Raw genomic sequence first — 16,673 nt, forward strand, 5'->3', positions numbered from 1 at the left:
AGTAGTAGTAGTAGTAGTACAGAGCCCGATCACCGCCAAGTCCTTAACTATAGCTTTATATTCCCTCTCACTCAGGAGGGGGAGACAAAGAGAGGGGACACACACACACACGCACGCACGCACGCACGCACACACACACACACACACACACACACACACACACACACACTCAGTTGGAGAACAGGAGGGTGACAGAGGGGGAGAAGGGTGGGAGAGACAGAGACTCATACAGAGTGAGAGCACTTCAGTTTTACTGAACAAATGCAATTAAGTTGGTAAAAGGTTAGCAGGAGATGAACGGTGGATTCACACCATTCAGTGACAGCCCTGCAACACAATGCTTTTGTCCTTGGCCTCTGTGCTACCTGGGCACGATGATCCAGAGGGGCAATTCAGCTCTATTTGACTTTTTTCAGCTAGTTCGGTAGGACTCGTTACTCTACATCAGGTGTTTTCATAAAGCAGACAGATGAAACTCATCCTGTATCTCGGGGGTTTTAAAAGTGTGAGGCCCACCTCCCCTGGGGGACGCCAGAGAATTTCAGGAGAGGCATGGGAAAAAAGCACGGAAATACAAGAAATACCTGAACTGAACCCAGCAGAAAGCGCAGAAAATATGACAACGTATATTTAAAGTTGGGATTTTCCAGTTGCGAACCGTGGCCCAGGACCCTGTACCTTCAGTAGGACCGCATGTGGCAATAATAATAATAATAACAAAAAATCAAACACAGCAATAAAAATAATAGCCAGAGCCCTGTCACATGGAAGTTCAGCATATTAAAGGTTTCTTTGCTCTAACTGGCTTCACAACACGCAAAGGTGATTCCGGAAAACCTTATAATCCAGCTTCTAGCATACCCCTCTGGTCAATTGTTTACAAGATACCTCATTAGAACAGCAGACGTCAGCAGAAGTTACATAATTTCAAGATAGAATAAAAATAGAGAAAACCAGCCGATTATTGAAAAAAGTTGCATACTCACAAAATGAAGATCACTTGAAAACAAAGTCCATGCTGCGATCATTTTTAACAAAGTGCACAATTGCTGGGTCATACAGTTTGTCCTTTCACTTCAACATTATATTACAGTAATTTAGCTGACGCTTTTATCCATAGCGACTTACAATAAGTGAATTTAACGTAGGAAATCAGGAGAACTACTAGTCATCAGAGGTCATAAGTGCATCTAAACAAGCATCTAAGACAGTGTTTCTCAACCCAGTCCTCAAGAAACCCCTATCCTGCATATTTTCTTTGCAACCCTGAATAGGTACCTGTTTGTAGTTATTCAACAAATCAGCAATGAATTTTGTCAGATGTTGCACACCTTGCATAATTAAGTGCTGCGAGATGATTGGTCGAGTAAGTAGAAGCAGGGTTACCTATGCAGGGTTACAATGAAAATCTGCAGGATAGGGGTTCCTTGAGGACTGGGTTGAGAAACACTGATCTAAGAGCAAAACCAGTGCTAAAATAAAATTTCAAGAAAGAGTTTTTTTTAAATGAGTGAATACAATAAGTGCTAAGAACAAGTAACAGCGTAGTAGTTCTTGAAGAGGTGAGTTTTCAACCTGCGCTGAAAGATGGGCAGCGACTCCGCTGTCCTGACATCAGTGGGGAGTTCATTCCACCACTGTGGGGCCAAGACAGAAAAGAGCCATGACGGGTCGATCAGCAGCAAGGGCCTCTGAGCGATGGGGCAACCAGGTGTCCCGAGGCAGCAGAGTGAAGTGGTCGGGCGGGGGTGTAGGGCTTGACCATTCTGGAGATAGGAAGGAGCTGTTCCTTTCACTGCCCTGTGGGCTAGCACTAGAGTCTTAAACTGGATGCGAGCAGCTACTTGGAGCCAGTGTAGGGACATGAGAAGGGGAGTTGTGTGGGAGAACTTAGGGCAGTTGAACACCAGACGAGCTGCAGCTTTCTGAACATGCTCCAGCAGATTGATGGCCGACGCCAGGGCGCCAGCAAGGAGGGAGTTGCCGTAGTCCAGCCAGGAGATGACCAGAGCCTGGATGAGCACCTGTGCTGTGTCGTCGGTGAGGAATGGGCGAATCCTCCTGATGTTATAGAGGAGAAATCTGCAGGAGCGAGCAACTGATGCAACGTTTTCAGCAAACGACACTTGGTCGTCCAAGATCACACCCAGATTCCTCACAGCCCGAGTTGGCGTCACCACGGTGTTGTCAATGGTGATAGCCAGGTCTTGGTGTGGGCAACCTTTCCCCGGGAGGAACATCAGCTCTGTCTTGTCCAGATTGAGCTTCAGGTGGTGTGTCGCCATCCACTCCCGAGATGTCAGTCAAGCACGCAGCAATGTGTGTCTCTACTTGTGTGTCAGAGGGAGGAAAGAACAAGATCAGCTGGGTGTCATCGACATAACAATGGTAAGAGAAGCCATGCGAGCGAATAACAGAACCCAGGGATGTCATGTACAGGGAGAATAGGAGAGGACCCAGAACCAAACCCTGTGGAACGCCTGTAGTCAGTCTGCGAGGCTCTGACACAGATCCCCTCCATGTTACCTGGTAGGAGCCACCCGTCAGATAGGATGCAAACATTGAGAGTGCAGAGCCTGTGACACCCAGTCTCTCGAGGGTAGAGAGGAGGATCTGGTGGTTCACTGTGTCGAACGAAGCTGACAGGTCCAGGAGGATCAGGACAGAGGAGAGAGAGTTTCTGTCACTGCAAGGAGGGCCGATTCTGTCAAGTGACCCAACCTGAACCCAGACTGGTTGGGGTCAAGGAGGTTGTTCTGGTGGAGGTACAAAGAAAGTTGGTTAAAGACAGCACGTTCGAAAGTTTTGGAAAGAAAGGGTAGAAGGGAAACTGGTCTGTAGTTTTTGACATTAGAGGGGTTAAGTGATGGTTTCTTGAGAAGGGGGGTGACTCTAACAGTCTTGAAGGCAGATGGAAAGCATCCTGCCTGGAGGGAGGTGTTGATGAGGTGGGTTAGATCAGGAAGGAGTTCAGGTGCTATAGACTGAAGAAGAGGGGAGGGGACCGGGTCAAGGGAGCATGTGGTGGGGCGACTGGATGTGATGAAGTTTAGAACCTCATCGGGGGAGAGGGGAGTGAGGTGGGATAGGATGGGACGTGGAGAGGTGAGGGAGGGTGCAGAGGATGCAGAGGGTGGGATAGTGCAAGCAGTACTAACTGGGTGGTGAGAAAAGGAGGATCTGATGTCGTTTACCTTCTTGTCAAAGAAGTTAGCGAAGTCATCAGGGAGAAGGGCGGAAGTAGGAGGAGAAGGTGGGGGTTGAAGAAGTGTAGAGAAGGTTTCAAAGAGTTTCTTAGGATTAGAGGCAGAGGATAGGATTTTAGAGCGATAGAAGGCAGCCTTAGCAGCAGAAAGGGAGGAGGAGAAAGTGGAAAGAAGAGACTGGAAGTTGAGAAGGTCCTCTGGGAGTTTGCCTTTTCTCCATTTGTGCTCTGCCACTCTCAGGCTCCGTCTGTCAGTATGTACTGAGTCGGTCAGCCAAGGGGCAGGTGGAGTTGGGCATGCAGGCCTGGAGGTGAGGGGACAGAGATTGTCCAGAGAAGAGGAGAGGGTAGAGAGAAGAAGATCAGTAGCAGTGTCAGTGGATAGGAGAGAGAAAGGTTCAAGTGTAGGGAGGATAGAGGTAACAGAGGTAGAAAGATCAGTGGCGGAGGGAGAGCGGAGGTGTCTACGGGTGGAAACCATGTGGGTAGGGGAAGGGGCTGAGGGGGTTGAAGAGCGGGAGAGAGAGTAGGAGATGTAATAGTGGTCAGAGAGCTGGAGGGGAGTAACAGAGATTGGAAATAGGACAGTGTCTAGTAAAGATAAGGTCCAGCTGGTTGCCAGCCTTGTGGGTAGGAGAGGGTGAGAGGTGAAGGTCAAGGAAGGAGAGGAAAGAGAGAAGAGGATCCAGCTTGTCAGCGTGGATGTTGAAGTCACCGAGAAGGATAAGTGCAGAGTCATCAACAGGGAAGTGCGAGACAAGTGTGTCAAGTTCCTCCAGAAACTCACCAAGGGGGCCTGGTGGGCGGTACACAACCACGATGGTGAGTTTGACTGGATAAGAGACAGTAACAGCATGAAACTCAAAAGAGGGCGGAGAAAATTGTGGAATGGAAACAAGAGAGTATTTCCATTTCAGGGAGATTGGCAGGCTAGTACCACCACCTTGCCTCCCAGCTCTGGGAGTGTGAAAAAAAGAGTACACATCAGACAGAGCTGCGGGTGTGGTAGTGTTTTCTGGCATGATCCAGGTCTCAGTTAGAGCAAGAAAGTTATGAGAGAGCAAGGATGCGCAGCCTGAGATAAACTCAGCTTTCGGCACCGCAGACAGGCAATTCCAGAGCCCTCCTGTCACCACTTGCTCAACGTGAGTGAAGAGAGTGGGATAGATGAGATTGGTAGGGTCACAGCACCTAGGAGCGACCCAACATCTATGCCAGTCCCGGGAAGAGGAAAGGACAGGAATGTGAAGGAAACACATAGTCTATACTAGGTTCACAAAATACAGAAGACTGACTGGATCTAAAAAGAGCAGTCCGTGCTTGACGAAGTCTTGGCTTGAAAAATTCGCGCTTGCCTTTGTTCACTCTAGCCTACGTTCAACCTAGGCTTGTTTGACTGATGCTTGGAAGCTAAAGCTTCCAAGTAGCAGCAGTGGTTTAAAGAACACTGATTCCTAATTGTGTGCCATGAGGGAAGGTCACACCCTGGCCACTTAACATCCAATTGGCCAAAGAGGTACACTGAAAATAGGCCTATTGCCCAGAAACTGGTCACTTATGTAAAACTCTATCAAAACTTACACAATACTATTAAAACTGCAAACAGCAAGTTACTAAGGAATATATTTATAAGCTAAAAGGATACCTAAGTCAAAACAGCCAGGCAACAAGGAATATTTAAGGTCACACTAGGTGAAAAATGAAAAAACAGCTACAGCTAGATTAAGTAAATAAGACAAGTAAATAGAATAAGACAGCTACAGCTAGAATAAGATCCCACCAGGAACCAGCAGCAGATGTATAGAGAAAAGGACTAATACTCAAGCAGCTGGAATAAGACTAGTAGCAACTTGTTAAGCAAGAAAGATGATACTTACTCTATTCTAGATGAACCAGCAATTCAGAATCACTCCAGAAGTTAAGATGCACACTGGATTAAAACTGAATCAGGCCAGACTTATAAATCCCTGTGATGTTCCGGCCACATCCTGGCCACTTAACACCCAATTGGCCAAAGAGGTACACTGAAAATAGGCCTATTGCCCAGAAACTGGTCACTTATGTAAAACTCTATCAAGCCTCACACAATAGTATTAAAACTGCAAACAGCAAGTTACCAAGGAACATATTTATAAGCTAAAAGGATAACTAAGTCAAAACAGCTAGGCAACAAGAAATATTTAAGGGCACACTAGGTGAAAAAACAGCAACAGCTAGATTAAGTAAATCTACTACTACTACTTTCGGCTGCTCCCGTTAGGGGTCGCCACAGCGGATCATCCGTTTCCATTTCTTCCTGTCTTCTGTGTCTTCCTCTGTCACACCAGCCACCTGCATGTCTTCCCTCACCACATCCATAAACCTCCTCTTTGGCCTTCCTCTTCTCCTCTTCCCTGGCAGCACCATATTCAGCATCCTTCTCCCAATATACTCAGCATCTCTCCTCCACACATGTCCAAGCCATCTCAATCTTGCCTCTCTTGCTTTGTCTCCAAACCGTCCAACCTGAGCGGTCCCTCTAATATAATCGTTCCTAATCCTGTCCTTCTTCGTTACTCCCAGTGAAAATCTTAGCATCTTCAACTCTGCCACCTCCAGCTCTGCCTCCTGTCTTTTCGTCAGTGCCACTGTCTCCAAACCATATAACATAGCTGGTCTCACAACCATCTTGTAAACTTTCCCTTTAACTTTTGCTGATACCCTTCTGTCGCAAATCACTCCTGACACACTTCTCCACCCACTCCACCCTGCCTGCACTCTCTTCTTCACCTCTCTACTGCACTCCCCGTTACTTTGGACAGTTGACCCCAAGTATTTAAACTCAAATGCCTTTGTCACCTCCACTCCTTGCATCCTGACCATTCCACTGTCCTCTCTCTCATTCACGCATAGGTATTCCGTCTTGCTCCTACTGACTTTCATTCCTCTTCTCTCCAGTGCATACCTCCACCTCTCCAGGCTCTCCTCAACCTGCACCCTACTCTCGCTACAGATCACTATGTCATCCGCGAACATCATCGTCCATGGAGACTCCTGCCTGATCTTGTCCGTCAACCTGTCCATCACCATTGCAAACAAGAAAGGGCTAAGAGCCGACCCTTGATGTAATCCCACCTCCACCTTGGACCCATCTGTCATTCCAACCGCACACCTCACCATTGTCACACTTCCCTCATACGTATCCTGCACCACTCCTACATACTTCTCTGCAACTCCTGACTTCCTCATACAATACCACACCTCCTCTCTCGGCACTCTGTCATAAGCTTTCTCTAAATCTACAAAGACACAATGCAACTCTTTCTGGCCTTCTCTATACTTCTCAATCAACATTCCAAGCTAGATTAAGAAAATAAGACGAGTAAATGGAACAAGACAGCTACAGTTAGAATAAGATCCCACTAGGAACCAGCAGCAGATGTATAGAGAAAAGGACTAATACTCAAGCATCTGGAATAAAGGTAATAGATGATACTTACTCTATTCCAGATGAACCAGCAATTCAGAATCACTCCAGAAGTTAAAATGCACACTGACACCTTAGATGTTGCCAGTTGGCATCACAGCTCACTGTCATATTCAGCTAGTCCAACTCCAAATAATTTCCCTTGTTCGCCATTTTCTGCTCTCATCATGTCCTCTAAACAGCAAGTCCTACTTCCCCAAAAACACCACAGTGTGGATAAGCCGTTTCAAAATCTCCCTGTTCTGTCTCAGCTATGGGCAGAGATATGTGTCACTAGAAACTGAATTTGAATCACTTGTATTTGAATTTGTATCGTTTAACTTGAATAACTGCATTGACAAACAATCTGAATAGCATAATTTGACATCGAATTTATTAGTTTGGAACTGAATTCTAGTAAACTTGAAACTGAATGTAATATGATGAAATTGAATTAATTTACTCTGAAACTATTTGATCCTCACTGAAAATACTGCTGTGAACTCAAGGGGGCAGCCGAAAACCGCCACCGCCGTATATTCCGCACCGCGGGCGACAACGTTAACCGGTCGACTAAAGGGTCCGACCCGTTAGCCAAGAGCTAACGTGTCTACTTATCCATGCACGTTACACTACCCCCTCCTCCAGGAAGCGAAGCGCGTCCCCACGCTTCAGCATATCAGCTCCCTCACGCCTCCGGGCGCACGCGCTTCCGAAGACCTCGCGGTCTCACCCTCCCACTTCTGACACCAATGCAGCGAACTCAGGGGGCAGTCCGAGAACCGCCACAGCCGGGACGCGAACTCGTGTATTCCGCACCGCGGGCGACAACGTTAACCAGTCGACTCAAGGGTCCGGCCCGTTAGCCAAGGGCTAACGTGTCTACTTATCCATGCACGTTACACTGCAGTTGAATTTTCAGTGAGGGTCAGGATCAAGGCTGACTCCAGACATTTCGCGACCTTTTTTTTTTCCAAGGTGCGAGTGATTTTTTTTTCAAAGGTAGCACCGGTACGACTACACAATTAATAGATGTTGCGAAAAAACAAAGAAACAAACAAAACAAAAACAATTTCTTGTTTCGCCGTCTGGCTGAAACTGTTTCGGTCTGATGGTCAAGTCATACGCTGCTGTGACCAACCGGAAGATAGTCTGGCGACATATGTATTTCTGCGCATGCTCACCTTCTGGTTGTGTGCAGTGGTCTCTCCGCTGTGGCTCACTCAGCTGCAGGTCAATACGTGTGTTTCCAAATGCGTTCGGAGAAACAGGAAGCGGACTGATGTTCCAGAGCTGCTTTAGTGAAGCAACTCAGATGAGTAAGTCCCGTGCTGGACCAGGGCCCCTGTCCGGGTTGGAGAGCAAGCGGTCCCAGCAGTGCAGCATGTTGGTGCGCAGGCTGCCCGTTAGCCACGGATAGCCACTGTAGCTGCTAGCTTAAAAATGCCTCTGGTAGCGCTTGGTAGCTTGCACCAGTCCTGGCAAGGCGGGTGATGGTCGACCTTTCTGCATTATTTCTAGTTTTTCCTGAAAAGGCAATCTAGAAAATGGAGTTTCTATTAATTCAGCCACACGGTGGTCTTCTTCTTCACTAACTCCCGCCATGTCGCTGCTCTCTAAACCCTTTGTTGTCGTCCCGCCGTCTCTTTTTCCCCCATGCTCACTCACTGACTACCTTTGCTGGTCGCTTATCAAATTCATGAATACCCGGAAGATGTCGGGATATTGTCCCGCCCACAAATCAACAAAATGTGATTGGCTAAGATAACTGTCAAAATCAAATTCACGCCCACATTGACGTGTAGGCATTCGTTTACAGCTACCGAAGGTCCTGGCACGGGGGAGCCGCTGATTAACCCAGATAGCATCGGAAGAAAAATTGTGATTGGTCTATTTCATGTTAACCCAAGACATATTAGTCCAAACATATAAAGATGATCTCGAAATTATTACTATTATTCCAGTGAATAACAATAATTTAAAAAATGTCCAAAGGAATTGAATCAAGTGCAACTGGACTTGGTATATATCCGTGAAGACGTTTCACCTCTCATCCAAGAGGCTTCCTCAGTTCGTGCCTTTCTGACTAGACCAAGCTAGTCTGACTGGCTGGTGATGAGACTCAGAATGTATCCTCTAGGAGTCGTTATCAGAGCTATTGATATGCGTGGCTCTTTTGTGTTCCGATGTTTAGCAACGACAGTCGTTATCAGAGGTATTGATATGCGTGGCTCTTTTGTGTTCCGATGTTTAGCAACGACAGTCGTTGGGGGTGTTAGTTTCGACTTCGTTATTGGTCCATTCAGTGGTCATGAGTCGTTGGAGCCGTTAGTGAGCGACTGTTGTTCTTGGAGGCTAGGCTTCTTGAGTCTCCTGGGTAGAGATGAAAGGACGGCATTGTAAGTGGGAGATAGGTGGTGTCGCAGACCTCCTCCTCTGTTGAGGGATGGTTTTTCCAGTTTCACATAGATGGCTTCCTTCACCCCTCTTTCAAACCAGCTATCTTCTCTGTCCAAAATGTGTACGTTGCTGTCCTGGAAGGAGTGTGTCTTCTCCTTTAGGTGTAGATAGACTGCTGAGTCTTGTCCTGAGGAGTTTGACCTTCTGTGTTGGGCCATCTGTTTGTGTAGTGGTGGTTTGGTTTCTCCTATGTATAGGTCAGTGTAATCCTCATTGCATTGGACAGCATACACCAGATTGCTTTTCCAGGTGTGTGGTACACGGTCTTTGGGATGAACCAGTCTTTGTGGGAGTGTGTTGCTGGGTTTGAAGTATACCAGGATACGGTGTTTGTTAAAAATTCTCCTGAGTTTCTCGGAGACCCCAGAAACATACGGGATGACTATGTTATTCCTCTTCTCCTCGTCGCTCACCCGGTTGGTCTTTCTGGAAGGTGTTGCAGTTTTCACAAAGGTCCAACTGGGGTAGCCGCAGTTTTTTAAAGCTCCCCTCAGGTGTTTGTGTTCTTCTCGTTGGGCCTGAGTGCTGCTGGGCACATTGTCAGCTCTGTGTTGCAGAGTTCTGATGACGCTCAGTTTGTGTTTCAGAGGGTGGTGTGAGTCAAAAAGTAGATATTGGTCTGTGTGTGTAGGTTTCCTGTAAACCCCAATGTGGAGGCTCCTGTCTTCCCCAATGTGGACGTCACAGTCCAAGAAGGGCAAACTGTTGTTCTTTACATCTTCCCTTGTGAACTTAATGTTCTTGTCCACTGAGTTGATGTGTTTGGTAAACGCTTGCACCTCTTGTGTTTGGATTTTGACCCATGTGTCGTCCACATATCTGAACCAGTGGCTCGGAGGTGTTCCTCTGAAGGAGTTCAGGGCCCTGTGTTCTACCTCTTCCATATATAAGTTGGCCACAATGGGAGATACCGGTGAGCCCATTGCACAGCCGTGTTTCTGTCTGTAAAACTGGCCCCTAAATTGGAAATATGTAGTGTTCAGGCAAAGGTCCAGTAGTTGGGAAATCTGGTCTGGGCTGAGGTTGTTCTTATTGTGGAGGGTGTCGTCCCGTAGCAAACGTTGCTTCACAGTTTCCAAAGCCTCCGTGGTTGGGATGCAGGTGAATAACAAGGTCACGTCGTAGCATACCATGGTTTCATCCGGTTCCAGTTTTACGCCTTGGACCTTGTCCATGAAGTCAATGGAGTTTTGGATATGGTGAGGTGTTTCGCCCACTAAAGGGGTCAAGATGGTGGCTATATGTTTGGCAATGTTGTACGTGACCGAGTTTATGCTGCTGACGATGGGCCTGAGGGGGGTTCCATCTTTATGGATCTTAGGGAGTCCATATATGCATGGAATGTTATCTTGTGGGTAGAGACGGTGGTATTGTATCCGATCAATGGTTCCTCCTTTCTGTAGTTTCTGTAGGTACTCTATTATTCTCCTCTTGTAACCACTAGTAGGATCGCGTCTCAGGGGTTCATCATAGGTGTCGGTGTCGCTGAGTAATGACGTGATCTTGGCGTGGTAGTCTGTTGTGTTGAGGATAACCGTGCATCTCCCCTTATCTGCTGGAAGGATAGTGATGTTTTCATCCTTGCTCAGGGCTGTCACGGCTTTCCTTTCCTCCATGGTTAGATTGGAAGGAGGGAGTTTCGCATTGGACAGAGCTGCTGATACCTTTAACCTAAGCTGTTCCGCCTCGGTTACCGTTAGATTGTTTTTCCTTATGGCTGATTCTGTGGATGTGATGAGGTCAACTATAGGTAGTTGGGTGTCATGGCGAAGTGCAGTCCTTTGGCTAAGACCTCTTTCTCTGATTGGGTAAGTACCTTGTCCGACAGATTCTTGATCCATCTGTCCTGCGTTCCGTTTTGTGTGGGATGTTCTGTCTTTTGTCTCCAGGTAAGTATACCTGCTTGGCTAGTGTTGTTGGTTCGTCGCTGTAAGTTTTGAAACTTCCTTGTCTGCCTTTCTTTGGTTTTGTGGTGTTGAGATAGTTGGGCTTTCTTGGTGAAATCAGTGAACCTCTCCAAGACTGCACCAGGCAAGTGAGATGTTATTTGCTGGAGTAGTTGGTCAGACTTCTCCTTCAGCCCTTCAGTAGTGAAATGGACCTGTCTCACTCTTTCATTCAGGAGTTGATTCTGTGCCTTCTCTATGATTCTGTCTGCTCTATGTCCTTTCATTGTGGTACACAGGTGCAGGCTAGTGGGTATGAGCCTGTGTTGTCTGCATCTCAGATTGAATCGCAAGTGGTTTCTGTAGTCTGCAATATTCCGAGCCATCCTTTCATATTCCCTCACCATTTTAAGGGTGTCAGACCCAAATTGTTCCGCAACATGTCTGTGAATGTTCTCATTCATCCAGGTCATGGTTATCCAAAGGAATTGAATCGAGTGCAACTGGACTTGGTATATATCCGTGAAGACGTTTCGCCTCTCATCCAAGAGGCTTCATCAAAAATGTGTATTAGGAGCACAAAAATTCAAGCAAGAAGGTCCTGGGTTCAAGCCCCGGGGTAGTCCAACCTTGGGGCCGTCCGGGTCGTCCTCTGTGTGGAGTTTGCATGTTCTCTCCGTGTCTGCGTGGGTTTCCTCCGGGTGCTCCGGTTTCGTCTCACAGCTCAAAGACATGTAGGTCAGGTGAATCGGCCGTACTAAATTGTCAGCAGGTGTGAATGTGTGCGTGTGTGTGTGTGTGTGTGTGTGTCTGTGTCTGTGTGTGTGTGTGGACCCTGTGATGGCTTGGCGGCCTGTCCAGTGTGTCTCCCCGCCTGCCACCCAGTGACTGCTGGGATAGGCTCCAGCATCCCCGCGACCCTGAGAGCAGGAGAAGTGGTTCGGATAACGGATGGATGGATGGAAAAATTGGAGACTACTTAAAGGGCTTCAACGTAGTCATCAAAGAGCCGCATAAGGCTGAAGTACCACTGCCATAGATAACCAAGTAGATACCACAGATAGATAGATAGACAAGTGGTGTAGATTCATGTGAAGATGAGAATGGGATGATTTTGGATGAGAGTGAGAGTGAGTGAGAGAGAGAGAGAGAGGGGGAGAGGGAGAGAGAGAGAGAGAGAGAGAGAGAGAGAGAGAGGGAGAGAGAGAGAGAGTGTGTGTCTGGATTTAAATATGCAGCATTGTTATCAGTGGTACACTGACTGGCTAGGGGTGTAAGGAAATATCGATACACTGGCGTATCGTGATATTATCTTTTGTGATACTGTGTAACGTGCATGGACAAGTAGACACGCTGACGGGTCGGACCCTTTAGTCGAGCGGTTGCCGATGTCTCCCGCGGTGCGGGAGGTACGGGTTCGCGTCCCGGCCGCGGCGGTTCCTGTGGTTGCCCCCCCCCCCCCCGCATTCACTACAAGGTATCGATTCTCAAAACCACTATATCCATTATTAATTGTTTACATGTAAAGGTTTGTGACAAACATGTTGTGTTGTGTGTAACCCCACGGCCGCTAGACAACAGTGTGTAATCTATCTTCAGCCATTTGACTCTTCCACCCCAACGCAACAACCTAAACCGAGACAGGAAGTAGCGTAAGCACAAAGAACACAGGCCTATGAAACCGCAATATATCAGCTTCCTTACAGTACGGCGATATATGGTGATATATTGAACCGTAACCCCTGTATCGTGATGCGCATCGTATCGCCAGATTCTCGCCAGTACACAGCCCTATGACTGGCAATGTCAGAAAAGCCTAATATGGGCTCCTGTTTTTTGTATGCATACTGGTATTGTGTGTGTGTCTTATTTATTGTCTTATTGTATTTGCATGTGAGCAGTTTGTCAGTAGTTCTGAATATGCCTTAATATGTATGTGTGTGTTTGTGTGTCTGTGTGCATCAGTATGCTTATGATTGTTCCTGTGTGAGAAGTGTGTATGTCTGTTTGTGTGCTTTCTTTGTGTTACCTTGGTGCCACTGTAGAAGTCATCCTGGATTGTGGCATTCATGAAGCTCTGCTGCAGATGTACACACGTGTCTATTCCACCCGGCAACACCAGCTTCCCTGATGCGTCAATCACCTTCGCCCCCCCAGGAATCATCAGCTCTTTCCCCACCTGGTGGAGGCACAAGAAGGACACATTAGTCAAGTCAACATTTTGGATTTAACCCCTGATTAAGTATCTGAACACAAGACTAATGACTGAGACGAGCGATGTCTCCACGAGGAAGGATGTGACTTGACTGTGAGTGTAACTCCTTGACTTAGAGGGTGTGCATGGCTTGTTGACTGACCATATTCACAAGTTACTTATTAAATAGTTTGCTATACATTCTCATCTTCATTTTAATTACTCTCATTTTCTAAATTAGAAAGTCAATCCATTGTCCCGTTCCGGATTCAACGCTGGCCCAATCAAGCCCGCTTTATGAACAGATAACCGGCCGACACTCAAGATGCCGGACTTGGACAGTTCGTTTTCCTGCCATGGGGGGGCGTACTGAATGAGCACATTGGGAAAGCAAACGTGAAAGCTACTGGGTTGTCATGGTGTATGTATTACTTGGCTGAACATTTCACTGGCAGTTGAAGTTTCCATGGCAACTTTATAGGAATTCTAGCTTAGCGACCGCGAGGCAACAGGCAGAGGTGTCCTTTACATCAGTGTACTTCATGAGCCAAAAACAGTGTGCAGTTTCATCATGTGGAGTTACTGTCTGAATGTAGAATGTACTGTGACACACAGCATTCGCCCGTGGGCGTATTTACATTGTGTGCATGAATAAGATGCGTCGCTGTGGCAGAACGTGTCCCTACATGAGGGGTTGAGTTAGGGAGTCGGGATCATGTTTTGCCCATGCTTATACGCCGGTCACCTGCTGAATGATGCCGTTTTCAATGTAGACATCCGCCTCCTGGGTGAAATCGTCGTTGACCACCTTCCCCCCCTTAATGAGAACACGCGTTGACCCTGCGTTGGCAGTCATCGTCCTGGCAGAGGACAAGAAGGCACAGGCAGAATAATCACTACATCATAAAGGCATCATGACGGTAGCGTCTAGAAAACAGAGCTCTAATTCAGTCGTGAATTTCAGGCTTGTAGTTAGAAGAAAAACATCAAGGCAGCGGTCAGTATGAGGTGGGATGCAAATGATGCCCCCCCCCATTTAATTAGTGATATTTAGATTGTATCTCTGTGTTTTATATGTTCATTTAATAGAGCCGGGCGATATGGACCAAGAATTATATCTTGGTGTTTTTAGGCTGAACGGTGATACTTCAGTCTCTTATCTAGGCCTATGTCTTTTTTCACATGGTGACAGATGAGGTACCCCCTTCATTTCACTGCATGTTTTGACTTTGCATTTCTGTGCATGTGACAAATAAAGTACTTGAACTTGAACTTGATACACGATATGCGTACTATATCTGGGTATTTTCTACCCAGTGGGCTAAATGTTCAGTTGTAAGTCTCAAGCACGTTTATTAAAACACAACAGATGAAAATAAAATGCAACGACAGGGTTTCCTCCCCTGTTTTCAAATATACAGCTGCACAATGTATCCACGTGTGAATGAAAAATTATCTAAAATAAATAGCCTACATGAAACAAAAACAAGCCTATCTTTGGATTTTCACTTTCATAACTGTGGGAAAAATGCAGACCTGCCGCTCCCTGAATTCTCCTACAATTGCATATATTTGTATTCAAAATGAGTTTTAGATCAATTGCACAAACACGATATGACGAGATCCACCTAAAACGACCATGAGTGGACAAAATGACGGCCCGTAATTTGCACGTGGTGGTGCGCGTCATGTCAGCATTTATGACGTGTGTTGGTCGCATCATTTCCTTCGTGAAGTCCGTTGCTGTGTCCTAGAAACACCCTAGCGTTCTCCAGCGCAGACAGATAGCCTAACCTTGATTTGTGATTATTGCAACACGTCTGGTTACAGACGCACCATGACTACCACCGAGGCCTTGCGGTATTTACAGGCATCGGACAGCTCAAGGGCTATCCAAAGTGAGTGCAACTACCCAACGCATAAGCTTGAATACTTAGCACTGAAGTAGGCACTGAAGTAGGCCTTGTGTGAGAAGTTTCATGATTATCGTGTCTGTAGGGACGCCCGACCCAATGAACTAAATTTCTACGCTATTGGATCTCTTATCATTGTGTCAAAGAAGTGCCCATTGACCGTGTACGTTTTGTAGCCTTGACCACCCGCCCTCCTCATATTAATTAAAAAACAAATTGCTGTGCCAAGAGTTCAGAGCTCAACTTCACTTGCACCTGGTTTATTCATCAAAAAAGATAAAGGTACATGGCAACAACAAATGTGCGGATAGCCACTTATTGTACAGCCTTTGCATACTAAAGTCTTGGTGGCTAAAGGCATTTTACAGTATGGCAGTATGTGTTAGGCTGTTAGGACGGGGTCCATCCATCCATCCATCCATCCATCCATCCATCCATCCATTATCCACGCCGCTTATCCTGCTCTCGGGGTCGCGGGGATGCTGGCGCCTATCCCAGCAGTCACTGGGCAGCAGGAGGGGAGACGCCCTGGACAGGCCGCCAGGCCATCACACAGGGCCCACACACACACACACACACACACACACACACACACACCTAGGGACAATTTAGGACGGCCGATTCACCTGACCTCCATGTCTTTGGACTGTGGGAGGAAACCGGAGCACCTGGAGGAAACCCACGCAGACACGGGGAGAACATGTAAACTCCACACAGAGGACGACCCGGGACGGCCCCCAAGGTTGGACTACCCCGGGGCTCGAATCCAGGAACTTCGTTAGTGGTCTTTAGAGGAACAGGATTAACGTAGTAGCTTGAATCTGATTCTCCCTGATACACATCTAACTGTTGCTAATCCTAGATTCCAGACAAGTTGTTTGTGATTTTTGGTGTAAGAAATGCTGCTTGGGTCGGGGAAATGTCTGATATTGATACCACCCTGATATCATAACCCTTCCAGATTCAAATTCGGATTTAGAATTTAAAACATTACTTATTGCATCATCCGCTTGTGGCGAGCTTGTGCGGCTGACGTCAGTAAGAATCGACAGTAACATGGCTGAGGCGTGTGCACATGTGCCTGTAGGGATGTGCTTGCAATCTGCATGGACAGCTGTGCATGTGTTTGACAGCCAAGTGAAAATACCCTGACAAGCCAATGGCACCAACAAGAGGACCAGCGAGAAGACGGGTGGAGTTTTTATCCAAATGGAGGGTTCCTCGCTGTGGGACTGTAGAGCCATCTGGGACTGTCACTGGGTTTCTTAACTTGCATGGGTTTAGGTAAGACTCGGGTTCAACACTACTTTCAAAAATGTTAGTGAATAAGTCACCACTAAATAAAGTTTGTGATTAATACTGATAAATTAATGATTAGGAAATGTTTAGCCCGATATGAGCAGCCACCAGGCAACCCACACGCTAAACTGACTGGCTCAGGATTTAACCAACATTGTTTTAAGTCAGGATGGGCCAGCCTAACATCTGCAAAGCCCTGTCAAGCTTCAAGAGGATGGACGTAAGGGTGGCGAGGGAGAGGATGGACATAAGGATGGAGAGGGAGAGGATG

The 16,673-nt window shown here is 46.9% G+C and overlaps 1 protein-coding gene across 1 annotated transcript in view; it reads right to left on the reverse strand.

Annotated features, from left to right (window-relative positions):
* LOC130124777 (dihydropyrimidinase-related protein 5-like) overlaps window positions 1–14,046 on the reverse strand; it is a 107,417-nt gene extending 93,371 nt beyond the window's left edge. Inside the window, exons 1-2 of the mRNA XM_056294126.1 lie at window positions 13,936–14,046; window positions 13,026–13,175 (exon numbers count right to left, since the gene is read on the reverse strand). Coding sequence (XP_056150101.1) covers window positions 13,026–13,175; window positions 13,936–14,046 — 261 coding nt within the window. The remainder of the gene's footprint in view (window positions 1–13,025; window positions 13,176–13,935) is intronic.
* Window positions 14,047–16,673: the final 2,627 nt, after the last annotated feature.

The sequence above is a fragment of the Lampris incognitus genome, chromosome 15 (assembly GCF_029633865.1).
Source record: "Lampris incognitus isolate fLamInc1 chromosome 15, fLamInc1.hap2, whole genome shotgun sequence".
Taxonomy (NCBI): Eukaryota; Metazoa; Chordata; class Actinopteri; order Lampriformes; family Lampridae; genus Lampris; species Lampris incognitus.